Source organism: Astyanax mexicanus, chromosome 20 (assembly GCF_023375975.1).
Source record: "Astyanax mexicanus isolate ESR-SI-001 chromosome 20, AstMex3_surface, whole genome shotgun sequence".
Taxonomy (NCBI): domain Eukaryota; kingdom Metazoa; phylum Chordata; class Actinopteri; order Characiformes; family Acestrorhamphidae; genus Astyanax; species Astyanax mexicanus.
In genome coordinates, this window is record NC_064427.1 from 26,868,122 (window position 1) to 26,884,841 (window position 16,720).

General features: G+C 36.4%; 2 protein-coding genes and 1 long non-coding RNA gene across 10 annotated transcripts in view; 1 reads left to right on the top strand and 2 right to left on the bottom strand.

Annotated features, from left to right (window-relative positions):
- Nucleotides 1-16,720, top strand: part of LOC125784859 (uncharacterized) — a 368,340-nt gene that overhangs the window by 295,977 nt on the left and 55,643 nt on the right. The window lies entirely within an intron of this gene.
- On the bottom strand, nt 1,970-11,148 carry LOC103025565 (stearoyl-CoA desaturase 5). Its single transcript, XM_049468814.1, has 5 exons — nt 10,690-11,148; nt 8,593-8,723; nt 6,262-6,467; nt 5,428-5,660; nt 1,970-4,430 (listed from the first exon to the last, which is right to left on the bottom strand). Exons 1-5 carry the CDS (start codon nt 10,913-10,915, stop codon nt 4,240-4,242), a joined length of 987 nt encoding a protein of 328 aa, XP_049324771.1. The 5' UTR covers nt 10,916-11,148; the 3' UTR covers nt 1,970-4,239.
- Nucleotides 12,963-16,720, bottom strand: part of sec31a (SEC31 homolog A, COPII coat complex component) — a 34,190-nt gene continuing 30,432 nt past the window's right edge. For all 7 annotated transcript variants that reach the window (XM_049468811.1, XM_049468810.1, XM_049468812.1 and 4 more), the window contains 5 exons: nt 15,906-15,964; nt 15,280-15,537; nt 15,018-15,137; nt 14,468-14,539; nt 12,963-14,317 (listed from right to left, as the gene is read on the bottom strand). In XM_049468811.1, the coding sequence (XP_049324768.1) occupies nt 14,138-14,317; nt 14,468-14,539; nt 15,018-15,137; nt 15,280-15,537; nt 15,906-15,964 (689 nt within the window). In that variant the 3' untranslated portion in view covers nt 12,963-14,137. The remainder of the gene's footprint in view (nt 14,318-14,467; nt 14,540-15,017; nt 15,138-15,279; nt 15,538-15,905; nt 15,965-16,720) is intronic.

Here is a 16,720-nt window from a genome sequence, read left to right on the forward strand (position 1 = left end):
ATTAAACTCCAGTTAAATCTTTACCTGATTATCAAAAAATGGCAAACCTGAAAATATGTGTACTCTTAACCCTTTACCTCCTGTTTGAGACCAAAATCTCTTTCTCACAGATTGATATAAGCCTTTGTTTGAGAGGGCCCTCCATGTTGTCTACATACGACATTCACAACACTGCCAACTGGAATGTGAAAACATCCACCTTCACACAGTCCTTTGTGAATTCATCTCGAGTCTCACTCCACATACTGAGAGACCCACAGTGTTTCGAGAGGAGATGCACCCAGTATATTAATTGGATGTACGCTGGGTGCTTATATGGCCACATTCAGCAATGTACAGAACTGTTTTCACAAGCTAATTCCAGTGTCAAAACCAATCATCATCACTGGCTGTATTGTTCCAGTCATAGCTTCATATTTTCAACCTGATATAAATGCATGAGTCAAACAAATGTAATCTGATCTAATCTTGTAGGGGTGCACTGATTCAGTACATTAGATGCAACTAGTAACAGTAGGTTTAAAGTAAAAAAAAAAGCACTTTCTCATTTGTTTGGCTTAATTTGTGTCTTATTTTACGTGCAGCACATACTATAGGCTCTCTGACTATTTAAGAATGCTTGGATGCAAATTAAACAAAAACACAAATTAATAGGATCTAGTCTCTGGACATCCAGACCTCAAAATCACTAAATATAACTATTGCTCCATATTATCTAACATTTAGAAAAATGAAATATCAGTTGCTATAAAAATGCTATTGAAATGGTACACATTATTGACCAATGTGCATCAGAAATCACAAAGTGGGACTGATGAATCCGTGTATCATTCGTTCATTTGATATTCAATTGAGAATCAAAATCGGAAAATTAAAAAACCAATTCGTTTTTTCGTTTTTTCGTTTTTGAATATAATACCAAAAAACGAATAACGGCTTGTATTTTGTATTTTTATTTGGTTATCCAAACAAAAATTGGAAATTTAAAAAACGGACCAGGAGCCGAATTTGATTTTGATTTTGAACTTGACCCATTTGTGTGCCCCGGAAGTTACTGATTTGTTTATTCTTGGTGGGTTTCTGTTGCGCGGGAGTTCACTGCAGTGTTATCTACACAGTCTGTATTGCTGTAGGCTTTGGATGGAGTTGAGGATGGAGAGTTTTATCTTGTTCAGAGGAACTAAACGCGTTGCAGTGAAAGAAGACGATATGACAACAGAAAAAATCGGCAGGATCTTTCAGGTGTTTGTCTAACGTTCCGTAGCTAAATGTCATATTTAGTTAATGTTATTCTGTGAATTGCCGCCTACTAAATATGACATTTAGCTACGGAACGTTAGACAAACACCTGAAAGATCCTGCCGATTTTTTCTGTTGTCATATCGTCTTCTTTCACTGCAACGCGTTTAGTTCCTCTGAACAAGATAAAACTCTCCATCCTCAACGGCCCTCTCCAATTCTGTGTTCGATACATGTCTTTTTCGCTTAAGGTCGTGTTGAACACAGAACCTTCTAACACTCATTGCAGAACATCGCTGGATCCCCATTTGCTGCAACGTGCACGAAATCTCTTCATGCGTCTTACCACCTTCAAAAAGATCTTTAATTAGGCCAGAATGTGGTTCCAGTCCGGCCATGCTGCCTACAGCAATACAGACTGTGTAGATAACACTGCAGTGAACTCCCGCGCAACAGAAACCCACCAAGAATAAACAAATCAGTAACTTCCGGGGCACACAAATGGGTCAAGTTCAAAATCAAAATCAAATTCGGCTCCTGGTCCGTTTTTTAAATTTCCAATTTTTGTTTGGATAACCAAATAAAAATACAAAATACAAGCCGTTATTCGTTTTTTGGTATTATATTCAAAAACGAAAAAACGAAAAAACGAATTGTTTTTTTAATTTTCCGATTTTGATTCTCAATTGAATATCAAATGAACGAATGATACACGGATTTGATGGCTTCATTATTGTTTGAAATAATTTATTACGTACTCTGGTTCTACTCTTACCCTGTCTACTGTTAGAATCAATTACTGAATGATTACGTCCTCTAGAACTTTATGGCAGGAACTACCAGCAAATGGACAAAAGTATTGGGACACCCCATTATGACATCCATTATATCAATTCTAAATTCATAGCAATTAGTTTGGAGTCAGTCCTCTTTTGCAGCTCTACCAGCAGGTTGCTAAGTTGCAGATGTTCCGAAATGTTCCACTTTATAATAATAATAACAACCACTCCCAGTTGAAGGTGGCGTATCTAAGAGAAGATAGGAAGACATTTCACCAACTGACTGGCAGGGGTGCCATCCGATTACACATTAATTTACAAGGTTTGTCCCAGTACTTTTGTTAATATAGAGTATCTTTAGTGAGTCTGAAACACCAGCCAAGCCATGTCAGCATATTTAGCAATGCTGTGGTGCAAATAAGTTTAAAAAAAAATCAGCAAACATCTGAAGATCTTCAGGCAACATCATTCTTATAGCATCTGTTACAGACAGAAACAGTTACATGCACTCACATTCACAGAGCAACACAGCTACATAACCATATATTAATGCATTTAAGAGCATCTACATACTACAAACGCATCATCACATTCCATAAACTGCTCATTTACACAAAGTTCTCCATTCCTTCGTTTCCATGCATGCCTTTTCTCCTCGTCCAAAAGTCTACCACAAGTCTTAAACTCAAATCATACATGAACACACACACACAAACAGTTAGCACAGGTCGATAAAATGGCCAACACCAAACTAACAGAATTCAGGAATAAAAATGGCTGGCATGGACTTTAATACATTTTTTGCTCTCCTACAACATCTGTGCTGCCCTCATGGGATTAATTACTCAATAAGATAGTCATACATCATTCTAATATTAGAAGAAAACGGGAGGAAGCAAAAGGTGACATTTGGCTGGGGTTGGATTTTAGTGATCTTTTGTCATGTTAGCTCACACTTCAGAGCTGTGGCATGACAGCATGACCACCTATACCTAGAGTTATGTAAAAAAAAATATTAGGACACCTCATGAAAATCTTTTCTCTTTTTTAACATATCTGAACATACGGACATTTGAGCTTCATTTTCAGGGATCTTTATGTAAAATGGTGGTAATATACATAAACAAAGGTAGAGATGACCAGATCCAAACAGCTCTCTGAGAATTTCTCTAAGTGGTAAATACATGCAAAGCAATGTATTTACATGTCATGTCATGTCATTACAGTCATGAAAAAGCCAAGAACCACATGTGGTTCATAGGTATTTTAGTGGCTAACAAAAAATCTCAAAACACTTAATAAATCACCCACTCCACTGTCTACTAAATAATTTACATATTAAGAACACATAACAGAATAAAACTGATTGCCAGGCTGTTTTAACATGTGCTAGCAGCCAGTAAAGTTTGGATCATGCAACATGACAATGACCCAAAACATTCCACGAAGGTATGGCTTAAAAGAAAGAATAAATGCAACTGCATCACCATTATTCATAGATACAGTTTGAAAGAAGATCAAATATTCTTACGTCCAGATTTGTTAAATTTTACTATTTTTTTCACATTACCATATATGGGTTCATAGGGCTAAAGTGCAAATTAACTGGTTATCATTGGGATTAATTAGCACAGTGTGCTGTCGAATATGCATATCAGGGCCATTCTTTCATTAAAGTGCTCATTTGTTTGGAGATTGCAAATGACAAAAGCAGCAAATTTAAGGCAAGCCCACCACAGGGCTGATCAACCATTTTGAAAGACATTTGAAGAGCTAATTTTTTAGGGCATTACTGGGCAATGTAAAACTATTATTTGATTATTTAAGTTAGTAAAGTAGAAAAAGCGCTAAGTCTATTAATTATGCTACAGCTTGTATTGATGCTTTGCAAAATACCAAAGTTACACTGATTGCTTAACTGAGTGACAGAGATAATAGATCACCATTTAGCTATAAAGAACAGTCAACACAAAATAATACTCACAATACAACCCTACTGTGCCACGAATCAGACAGCCAAAAGTATATGTCTGTTCCATCTAAATCTATCTTGTCACAATGATTAGCTTGCTTTAGAGTATACAAGATGCGACAGAAGAGAAATAAATATGCTCTAAACAAAGTACACACTGATTTTTTCATCACTTCTCCACCTCACACAAAAACGCTGCCATGTCGTTCTGGCGATCTGTGACAAAAGATGTGAAACACTTCTGGCTCCTCAAGCGCTTCCATCACCTGTCCTTAGCTTGCGAGACTTGATCATCTCCGGTGTGGCTTTTTTGCGGTTGCTGGCGAGCCCAAGCAGGCACATGAAATCGATAAAGCAGGTGGTGGGGTTGAGGCGAAGGCCGAACTCACTGGCTGAGTAGTCGAAAGGAAAAGTGTGATGGAAGTTGTGGAAACCTTCTCCTGTGGAATCCAAAGGCAAAAAGGATTAACTAAAACCTGAAAGTCTAAATACTCTCAAAACTGCATCAAGTAGTTGCAAAATAATTAATTATTCCTTATTACTATACTTTAGTTTATTTCTTTCTCCCGGGTTCCTTTTACAGTCGGGAAGTGTAATTACGCTTTGCACTACACCTAAATGACAAGCTTCTGGACAAGCTGAGAGATACAGGAACATCACTAAAAATAAATGAAGCATGTGGACTACGCTGGTAGGGTAAAATGACAGCATTTTACACAATTATGACTCGGAATATACAGCATTACACCACTCTTTTGCAAGCTTTTTCCTGGCTGATTCACCAAAGTTACATAGTGCAGCAGCCAGTGTTGTGTGCTATTTTCTCCTTTAAGGTATAAATGCTACGTAATGCTGCTTATACAATTATACCATATAAACACATGTGCAGTTTGCAGTTTTGCAGTATTTGCAGTTTGCACTTTATATTATTATTTCCCAGATTGCACTATTTGTTTTATATACATAAATATGATTTAATTTAATTTCTAGCTGCTAAATGTGATTTCATTGTTTTTATTTAACAATGAGAATAAACCTATTATTAAACATACGTTTAATTAACTACACTTATAATGTCTATATATTTTTTCTTTTTTAGACATTATAACCAGGAGCTTAATACAATTTTATCAACTGTATTTTTGTGCCAGTCAGGTTCCTTTTTTTATTACAAAAAAAAAATTGAACTCACCACACAGTCACTACAATGTGTTTGTGGGGAACAATGCCAAATTAAAAGCCACCCTAAACTTTGTCATTCTGATACTGAATAATATAGCTATTTTTTGATTGTCTGAATTTTGACACTTACTTTCCCTTTTTCCCCACTGATTAATATCAGCTCCTCTTGTTATACTGTTTTCAGGCATCCTAATACTAAGAAAATAGCATTGTGGAAAAGAAACATAAAAATACTGCTGCTGTAGCTGAACGTACCCATGGCTCCAAAAGTGACTAGGCAGTTTTCCCGGGGGTTGATGTACTTGTCATACGGCCGGTTTCCATATATATGGGCAGCACTGTTGACTAACCAGGTGCAATTGAGACAAATGGTGTAGCGTAAGATGCCAGGCAGAAAGTACGAGTTCCAGATACTTTCATCCCAGAAGTACCACGGCACCAAGGTGGGCACGACGAAGCACATCATCACCACTGAAAGTTTATAATATCTGAATAAAACAGCACACAAATACAACAGCTTAAATAAGAGGGGATTATCCCACTAAAATTTAACGTTCATTTGTGAAGTAAAATGATTTTTCTATCAATATCAATGTTGGCCACCCAAATTTCCTATCCACATTTAGTTTCTGAATCAGTTTCCCTGTTTTTGCTATTTATAGGTAAATGTTTGAGTAAAATGAACATTGTCGTAAAACAAGTGCATATTCATAAGGTTTTAAGTTCAGAAATCAATATTTGTTGAAATAACCCTGTTTTAAAATCACAGTTTTTATGCATCTTGGCATGTTCTCCTCCATCAGTCTTACACACTGCTTTTGGATAACTTTATGCCACTCCTGGTGCAAACATTCAAGCAGTTCAGCTTGGTTTGATGGCTTGTAATTATTCATCTTCCTCTTAATTATATTTCAGAGGTTTTTAATTTGGTAAAATTCTTTTTGGTAAAAAGTCTTTTTGGTGGTCCCTTTCATTCCAGAGCTGTCTGTGCAATCAGTATTGCAGTGAACAATGTGAAGATAAACAATGATACAGCCCAGGTGCAGCCCTGCTAGAGGTATTAATACATATACAGCATGCTGAACCTACTTCCTCTGGAACATAACAACAGGGTCAGCCAGCAGGTCACTGACGTCCAGCCTCTTGCCCTTCTCAATCACATCCTTGTGTTTGTGCACACACAGCCAGCCTACGTGTGAAAAGAAGAAGCCTCGCGATGCATTGTGGGGGTCAGCATCGGTCTCAGAGTACTTGTGGTGGCCCCGGTGATCTCTGGACCACTCAAAAATATCGTTCTGCAGGGGAGAAGACAAATTCATAAGTAATTGATAAATATTATTAGGAATTATAATTAATTAGCAGTGCAACAAGAAAAGGCATTTTAATAGATGACTACCAGTGTAAATGGCATAAAATGCCATTATAAAGTACACAGACATAAAATATAAAGGCATACTTTAACCTAGAGCTGTTTATTCTGGGCATAATAATAATAACTGATGTAGGAGATATGGATGGAGCTTCAATCAGTGCTTTATATTGCCAAAGGAAAGAAAGGAATGTTCTGTACTGTAAAGAGGTTCTGACGTTATCTCACATACTTCCATCCTGAGGTAATGAATAGATTTTACTTATATACATCTTTGGAAAAAAATAAGAGACCACTTCAGTTTCTCTGATTTTGCTATTTAAAGGTATAGGTTTAAGTAAATGAACATTGTTATTTTATTCTTTAAACTACAGACAACATTTCTCCCAAATTCCAAACAAAAATATTGTGATTTAGAGCATTTATTTGCAGAAAATAAGAAATTGCAGAGCTTTCAGACCGCAAATAATGCAAATAAAACAAGTTTATATTCATAAAGTTTTAAGAGTTCAGAAATCAATATTTGGTGGAATAACCCTGGTTTTAATCACAGTTGTTTTCATGCATCTTGGCATGTTCTCCTCCACCAATCTTGCACACTGCTTTTGGATAACTATGCCTGCACTCCTAGTGCAAAAATTCAAGCAGTTTTCTTAATTATATTTCAGAGGTTTTCAATTTGGTAAAATCAAAGAAACTCATAATTTTTAAGTGGTCTCTCATTTTTTCCAGTGCTGTATTTCATTAGTGTGATGTGTTGTGATCTGAGAATGAACTTGTCTATTAAACTACACAGTATATTAAACAGTATATAGGGTACTGAAGCTATGATAATAGGTATTATACTGTAAGTTCACTTAACTAAACGTTTAATATAGTCAGCTATAGTCTAACGCTGTAATCTTACACAGTATTTTATATAAAATAACTACCAGTTTATATGCCATTGTGAAAATAGCTGCCTGTTTAGGTGCTATTACAATAGTATTTAATGTCTTGTGTCTGCAAAAGCAACGAATGTGCTTTTTCACTGTCTTGCTGGCCATTAGAAGGGGCTAGCTGAACAAAAGACAAGAATAAAAAGCTAATTAAACCCTGAACAATAAATACAGGCCCAATGGTCCAACAGAGTGATGCTCAGTAATGGGAAACTGTATGCTGTAAAACACTGCCTCTGTGCTAGTCCCAGCTGGACTAATTACTGTAATACTTCTTGCGATTTGAGCTGTGGGGGAAACGTTAAATAATTAAAACATAATCCTTGATAACCACAAACACACGGGTCCTTTAGGACACACTGGAATCACTAAGGGGTTATCACACCTGAAAATCCAGACTAAGCTAACAGAGAATGTTATAAGAACATTTAGCTCTGTTTTGAAAAGTTTTCAGGAAGGTTAGCTTCTAATGTTACAGGGAAAATGTTCCAGTAATGTTCTAAAAAAATGTTTTTTAGAATGGTATGTATGTGTAATTCCTTTTATTTCTATTTATAAACAAAAGTTAATCTACAGTAACAGTAGTCACAGGAATCAGCAGCAAAATCTGTTGTGCCATAATGCTGGGTGATGCACAGGATCAGAAGGAGAGTCGGTTTTTGGTACAGCACTGGTACTTTTTCTTCCTTTATTGTTTATTGAGTTACAATAGCCTGCCTCAACCTTTTGTAATAGGTTATAAAATATAAAATGAATCACTGCCATAGTTCAGCTGATCCGTACTGAAACCACCTTTTTTGTTCTAAGTAAATTATGGTACAATCAATAATTTATTTTATTTAGATACTATATACAATTCATTTGACGCTAGTGGGCTAGCATCAAATGTATGTGAGTATTTCACATTGTGTGTACCTAATATGCCTTTAAACAAGGCATAACTGTTCAGACTGTAGATTTTTAGTTTTCTAAATAACTAAATATTCAACCAACCAACCAACCCAATGACCTAAAATATCTGAATAAAGCCCATAAAACAGAAATTATAACTACAACAAAGTAAAAACAGCGTCCTCTGAAATAGATTTTTGTTAGTCTAAAGGTCCTTCACACCTGGAATGCCATGGAGTTGGCAGCAGCCAGGAACATCCTCAGGGGCAATTTGGCTTTGTATGACCTGTGGCTCCATAAGCGATGGGCTCCGGCTGTTATCCCAAGGCCAGTAATTAAGAAGCACACGTACGCTGTGAAAGAAAAAAAGAGAGAAAACAGCTGAAGCAACAGGGAAGACCAAACAGAATAGTGTTACTGGTGAAATATATTGCTATACAAGAACTGGTTAAAAATTATAGAAAAGATGCAGGAATAGATGGGTGAATAGACAAATGAGTGGATGAATGGGGAGATAGATGGATGAATGGGTGGATGGACTGATAAATAAATTAACCAGTATGTTAAACCAATTGACAAGAAAGAAAAACACATAAAAACCCAGACAAAAAGACATAAAGATATATATATATATATATATATATATATATATATATATATATATATATATATATATATATATATACACTATATATATATGCTGAGGTGTGAAAGTTTTGTCTCTGGTGGGTCGATATAGTATATTTAGGTGTGAAACTGTGTAAGTGTGTGTGTGTGTGTGTTTCCAGATGCGGTGTGTGTGTGCTCTGTCTGCATAAGACCAATGTTTCCATAGAAACTAGACTTACTATAGTCAAGTTGGCTGATATGGGATTCATTGAGAGCACACATGCTTGCACGCACTCACACTTACTAAACGACCAATACAACAGAAAGACCCACCAAAAGTATTATTTTTATACTTATTATTATTACTATTATTATTATTGAAGTTATAATAAACATCAGTTGAGTGGAATACAGTTCCTTCAGAAACTGTGTGTGTCTGTAGTTCAGCAGTGTTACTGTGGTATGCTAGGTCAGGGGTCACCAATCACCAATCTGCTATATTAGAATAAAAACTTGCACCCACATTGGCCCATAGTGGATTAGGTAGTGCTAAGATGTTGCTAAATGGTGGATTTCAAATATATTTGACAAACCTTTGTACACAAACATTTGCCTGAATGTTGCACTGCAAATATATTTGTCTAAAAAAACTGAATATTGGAGTCCAATTGGCTAAATGATGGACTGAAAATATAATTGGCTAATAGAGCCTTAAAGGAGTACAAGCACTTTGGGGGCTGTGGGGCAAATAAAACTCCCTTTTGTACAATACTACTACTACTAGTAATAATCATAAGTATGTTGTGAGCGATTTAAACAACATGAATCATCATTATAATAATGATTGATCAAAGATTATTGTGGTGGTTAATAAAAAAATCTTTAATTTACATTTAAACACCCATTATTTAAAGCTTAAGGAAATCTAGCCACATTGTTTACATATACTTGCACTATTTGATATTAGCATTGGTGATTTCAATGTTTTTGTTGGTTCTTTGGTTGAAATATATTGTTTAAATTAAATTAAATTCAATATATTTAGTAAGCAATTATTATTATTACAGTATATTACAATATAAGGATTTCAATATCACAGTGTCAATATCACACACGCCTAATAATAAGCACAATATATCAGGTTTGGAGAAGCCTTTACTGGTATTTTAAAGTGATCAATCAATCAATCAATCAATCAATCAATCTATCATTTAATAATAATACAATAAAAACGTCACCAAGGCAATGTGATACCTTGATTTACAGATAAATAACATGTTTAGATATTTATTTGCTTATTTTATGCACACAAAAAAATATTTTGGGCCTAAACAAATGTATGGTAATATAATATGTGATAATGCATTAGCCAACTTCAACTGTTTGTCCAAAATGAACCACTTTAATGATTTCATTTAAGATAAAATTAAAAGCATGGTGTTGTATTTCTAAAAAATAATTATTTATAATCCGGTATAAATTATCCACTTACTGTGCACGTGCACACACACTGTGATATACTTTCTGCATATAATTCCTATTATTTATTGTGTATTTGTCTTATTTTAAGGGTGATTTTAACAATATTATTTGTACTTTTAGCTAAAAGCTCAGCACCACCCCATCCAGCTAACGCAACAGCCTGGTGTAACATTAAAACTGGGACACACACACACAAGCCCGTTTTTCTTATTTTATTCCCAGACTTACACCATATCCAGGTGAAGGGATGAGCTCTGGGGATGAGCTGCAGCGCGTACACGGCGGCGAGGTGCAGCAAAGCCATCAGCACCACGTTTCTCCATACGATGGTCTGACCGCGCTTCTCCTCTTTAGCATCCCCGCATTCAGCCTCCGTCTCCCGGCTCTCCGCTCCCTCAGGCTCGCAGCGGCCGCCGGCAGCGGCGCGGAGCTCGCTCTTCGGGAACGCGACCATTTCTTCAGCAAGAAAAGAGGATTTTTAATCTCCACTACCGATTTAAAGGGAAATCTGTGGGTTTATATCCATACAGGACCCGGCAGCTGAGAGCTGGAGCTGCTGGCCTGGGTCTCCGGGGGATGGATGGAGGCTGAGCCGCTGCAGTTGCGCACGGAGGGCTGAGGGGCGCTGTGGAGCAGTGTGCGCTGTGGCGGGTCAGCAGGCGTTGATTCAGATGGTTGATACAGATGGACGATGCGATACTATCGAGGCTAATTTCAATTCGATTATAGGGAGGACGATAAAAAATATTTTATATTTATACAAAAATTAAAATTACAGATTACATTAGAATAGAGGCAAGTAAACACAAATTCAGAAAAAAACAGCAGCAGCACATCACTGTAAGTACCTAAAGAGAAAGTTTGTTGAATGTTGAATCATGTTCTCTTTATCATAGAGTAAATTAGTAAATTAGTGTTAATTCTATTTTTGTCTCATTCAATGTTCCTACAGCTTGCTAGAGTAGTTAATCAAGATGTGTTTCATTGTTTTTATATTTTACTCACCTTTAGGGTACAAGTTAGCTTTAGTGTTTTCTGCACGAGTTTTCCCTTTAGTCGAGTTTGTCACCTCATTTGTAGCAGCTCAACCCATTTTAGTAAATTTATCTTATGCACATTTAGCAAGTTTTCTGTTCCAACTCAAATGGTAAAGCAGTTAGCTAGCTACATTCAGAGTAACAAAAAAAGTCATCCAAACATTTTAAATAATACATTTTAAGCCTTTTTCATGCATTGTTTTACTCTACCTTTGCGTGGAAGTGTTATTTAATAAGTAGAATAATAACCTTTATATAAATTTCAGATTAATTCTTTATGTAAACATTTTTTTTAAATAATGGTAGGTCGTGTGTTCCTTTTCTTTTTTTATAATTTTATTTCTAATTTTTCCCATTTTCTCCCCAATTTACACAGCTAATTACCCAACCCACTCATTAGGACTCCCCCTATCACTAGTAATCCCCCAACACACCAGCAGGGTTAAAGACAAACACATGCTTTCTCCGATACATGTGAAGCCAGCCACCGCTTCTTTTCGAACATTGCCGAGCAGCCAGTGCGCTTGGAAGAAAGCGCAGCGGCTCAGTTCCGATACATCAGCTCACAGACACCCTGTGCTGTGGACATCACCCTAGGAGCGATGTGGGGAGAGAGCACCATCTATCCACCCAGAGGGAGCAGGGCCAATTTTTCTCCCTCTGGGTGCTGGCAGCTTGATGGCAAGTGTGTTCCTTTTCTACACAATTTCTACACTAGTTTCCTAAATCTTTCATATCTAAACAATATATGGTAATAAATATATAATATATACATTAAATCAATTATATTAATGAATATCAAAATAATCGTTAGTTGCAGCCCTACTCTAATACACTCCTGACCATTGAAGAACAGAGGAATAGAGGGATAATAAAGTATACAGAGAAACAGGTACAGGCACCAAATTTGACTTACCTTATTGTGGGAAACATATCGTGATATAGTATTGTGGGAGACTCCATTATTCCCACCCCAATACACATCATATACACATGCACTTCAGACTGTTTAAGATTGGGCTGAATATGCTAATATCTTAAGTGCATGTGCCATCCAGAAGCCTTTATCTCCTTCTCACTGTTACAGTATTTTAATAAAATATATTTTTTAACGTTCTGTATTATTTATCTGTCCCTGTTCTCACCTGTGGATTTAGAAGTATTTAGTACTTAGAAAATGAACTATTCTATGGATATTCTTACATTACAATATTATTACTATATTATTTTGTGTGTGTGTGTGTGTGTGTGTGTGAGAACACATTAAACACGCCAACACTTTACTATCTACTTGCACAACTATCTGCATAAATTAAATGAAAATAAACCAAGGTTACTCTTACGCTGTTCCCCTTATTTTACTGAACCATGAGACCAAATTGTAATTTTTGTGTACTGAGACACACCCGGTTTGGAATAAACCCCATCTCTGTGGAGGAACAGAATGACACTTGCATTTACAGATTCTGAGAAATGTTTATCAATTTATTTGACAACTGGCTTATAATGAAACATCCACCTTCAAAAATGTACAATATTCTTTTAAACATTGTCCACTAAAACCCTCCAAGTGAAAGGTTGCACATGAAGCGCTGCAGCCTTCACGTACAAAACGTGAAAAGTTGTAGACAGAATCAGTCAGTGACCAGCAGTAAGAGATCTTCTCTCAGACATTCCCGCAAACTCTGACTTAGTGTTCGAAAAACCAGTGGCTCTAACATACTATCATAAGGCAAGTTGAGAATATACAACATATAATATCTCAAAACTCAGGTGATCCTGGAGACTGAAGACAACAACAACAGCAACTTTCCCTTTTATGGTGAACATCACCAATGCTTGATCTGAGAGAGAACCATCCCGTACGATGTACAGTGCTCGTCTTCTCCTCCGTTTTCAGAAATGTTTCGTAAATCCTACTGAATTAAAGCGATTGATCAGAACTATTAATGCATTGTGTGGTTTCTTCAAGATTTTAAAACAAAAAAAACTAGGCAGCTTCATAAACCTTAAGGAGAAACATTGATCTACTAGCTCTGTTTAGCTATTGATATTAAATCAAAACTTAAAAGCTTTAAATAAATAACATTTATTGAAAATATCTGCTTGTTTGAGATTTTATATCCATCCTGGTCAACAGATAATGCAATAATGTGGGGGATTGCATTAAACATCACAGAAATGGCAAAGCTTTGGATAATCAACCATACACATCAATAGGCTAAATTAATTTAGACAAGACATGAAACAAAAAAAAGCTAAAAATGCAAATGTTTGAAAGCTCAATTACATGAGAAAAACCTGTAAATTCTGTCTTACCATACACATCTTATATCTCATATCAGATGCCTTAACCTTGCATTGACTCATAACATGCCTTTGAATTTTCAAAAAAGAAAAAAGGGAAATCTCCCCATTGCACTCTGCTCTGCCATGATTACACATTTATAAAATAATGGCGACATAAACAAAACATAAAATTGAATCTTAAAGAAAAAGCCTGTAAACTGGAATGCCCGATTCCAGCTCTGATAAGACTGGCGGTACATGTCAATATCAGTTGGTCCTTATTGACGGATGGCTTGTGTTGGAGCGGGAATACTGGTATTGAGTAGTAAGTAGTGTGCGTGCGCGCGAGATCAGACTCCCAGCTTATTAGCCTGTGTTAGCACCACCTTCAGGACTGGCATGAAGGCAGAGGTCTCGCTGAAGTTGCTGTTGCTGACGATGTGCGTGTGCATGTTCAGGCCATCAGTGTAGGAGCGGGACTCGATGCTCTGAGCTATGTTGTGGAGACCACCCACGATGGCTGGAGAAAGCTGGAGAAAGAGTAGTGGAGATAATGTTAACATTACAAATAATGAAAATGGTAACTTTACAGGATGAGCTTTTAATGGAAGTCAACGTAAAAAGATATTAGTACAAATTATTTTGTAATATTATTGGTCTATTCAACAGAACAAACTTACTGTTTGATCTCGTAATTTGTCATAAAGGGATTCCAGCCTCTTGTTAGCATCATCCAGCTTCCTCTTGGTTTGCTGTTTAAAGAAATCATTTAGTTAGTTAGACAACGTTGGTTGGTTGGTTGGTTGGTTGTAGGGGTTTTTATTGACACTTCAGCACATATTTGGCCATTTGTGGCATACATTTGGTTTTATATTTCCAGACAGAGCAAAGTTGTTCAAAGGTTCTAACACGATAATGGAAATATATCTTGCTACATATGTATTAAATAAGGTGTTTGAGATTAAGATGTGATAAGAACTTTTAAGATCTTCTTGGTAGTTTTTTTCCCCCCAAAATGTACTTTTCTTGGTAGGAAGACTGTCTTATATGGTTATAGGCAGAACAGTCGATGAGGATGTGTTAGACAACGTAAAAACCAAGGATAAAAATTACTTAATTATTATCTAGGTCTTATATCCTAAATAAGCGATTGTTAATAAATGGCAGTACATTCTAATGAAAAGGCATATTATTTAAACTAAACCAATGCTGATGCAAAAGCTGACTTACCGGATCTGTGGCAGCAGCCAAACACTTCTGGATCAGACCCTCAAACGTCGTCTTTAGAATGAGATGCTCATCTGGGATGGGCTTCTTCATGATCTTCTCAGAAGGCAGCGACTGCACTGGCTTGAGGTGAAGAAATTCAGAAGGTATTTTCTTTATTTCACTGCATTACACTTAATTTTTAATACATCACATTACATTTAAATAATGAAGATTTCTTTCTAATCTGGAATTTAAGTGTGTGTTCTTGAAGTGTTCTGGATACCTGTATGACCCCTCCAGTGGGAGCACCAGGTGCCCCTTCTATAGTCATGCTGGGCATAGCAGGGTTTCTGACCGTTGGAACCATTGGCTGCTGCTGGATGGGGGTGAATGGTGGAGGAGCTCCAGCCGGCTGTCCTGGGAGCTGTGGCTGCTGCTGTTGCTGTTGAGGAGGCTGCGCAGGGGCTGCCTGCTGAGGGTCTCCCAGCGGAGCCAAGATGGGTGCTGTGATGGGAGCAGGAGGAGTGTAGTGTTCTGGGACCTGGAAAAACAGAAATCCTTATTAGCCAATATAGTCTAAATCATAGCTGTCCAATGAAAAACAAGTATGTACATTACAGCAACTTTACAGGAGAGATAAAACCTTCTTAACTTTCTTAACCTTCTTAACTAAAAACTAAAAACTCATCATTTTTAAGTAATTGCATTTGTGTCCAGAGCTGTACATACACACATCATACTGCAACCAGCCAGCAGAGGCACTAGACTTGTGGTGGCTTTACGTTTAACACCATGTTCTCTGCAGTCATTCATCTGTATTTTAAAAATGGTTTAACTTTTTCTGTATTCCAGATTTTCATCTGTAAAGGAAATGGAAGGAAATCTGCATTGCATAAAGCAAGAACCCACCTTCTTCTTCTTGGGGCCTCTGCTAAGAGCTGGAGGATCGTTCCATCCATTCTGGGGCCCTGAGGCAGAACAGAAAACAATTAATGTAATTATTCATTATTTAAACCAATAAACAGCACAGAACAATCTCTGGCACAAGAGCGGCTAGTCATCATTCAGCATTCCATACTGGTCAATTACGTATGCGCATTTCATTAGCGCACAACTCCACCACACTGATAGGTGGCAGGTTATTAATTCCAATAGAAGCATCAGCAAAACAAAACAAAAAAAAGAATTTCATTAAAATCATTCCAGACATTACACTATATGGACAAAAGTATTGGGACACTTGCTCAATTCTTAGTTTTTCTTATTAAGAAAAAAAAACTAAAATCACATATCAAGCTGTAATTAATTGTAAATAATCTAAATTTTATTGTTAACACAGAAACATTTAATAAAAGTTATTTACAAAATTAAAGAATTAACACATCACTGTACAAAGAGTAAATTATAGTAAAAATTTGTGGCCAAACCTGGTAAAATTATAAAGAGCACAATATATATATATATATATATATATATATATATATATATATATATATATATATATATATATATTCAAATCACATGCACCTAATTTATCACATTGGTCCTAAGTTATCAAGCATCTTGTGGTAAAAATTTTAACCTCCTCAGATTACCTCTAATCAACCATCTAATAGACGGTTCATTTGACCTTACTGATCCTGGAGCAGCATTTTCAATCTGAGAAGTCTGATAAATATGGGCCATTGACAGCACTCATTTTTTAATAGCGACAATATGTTTAA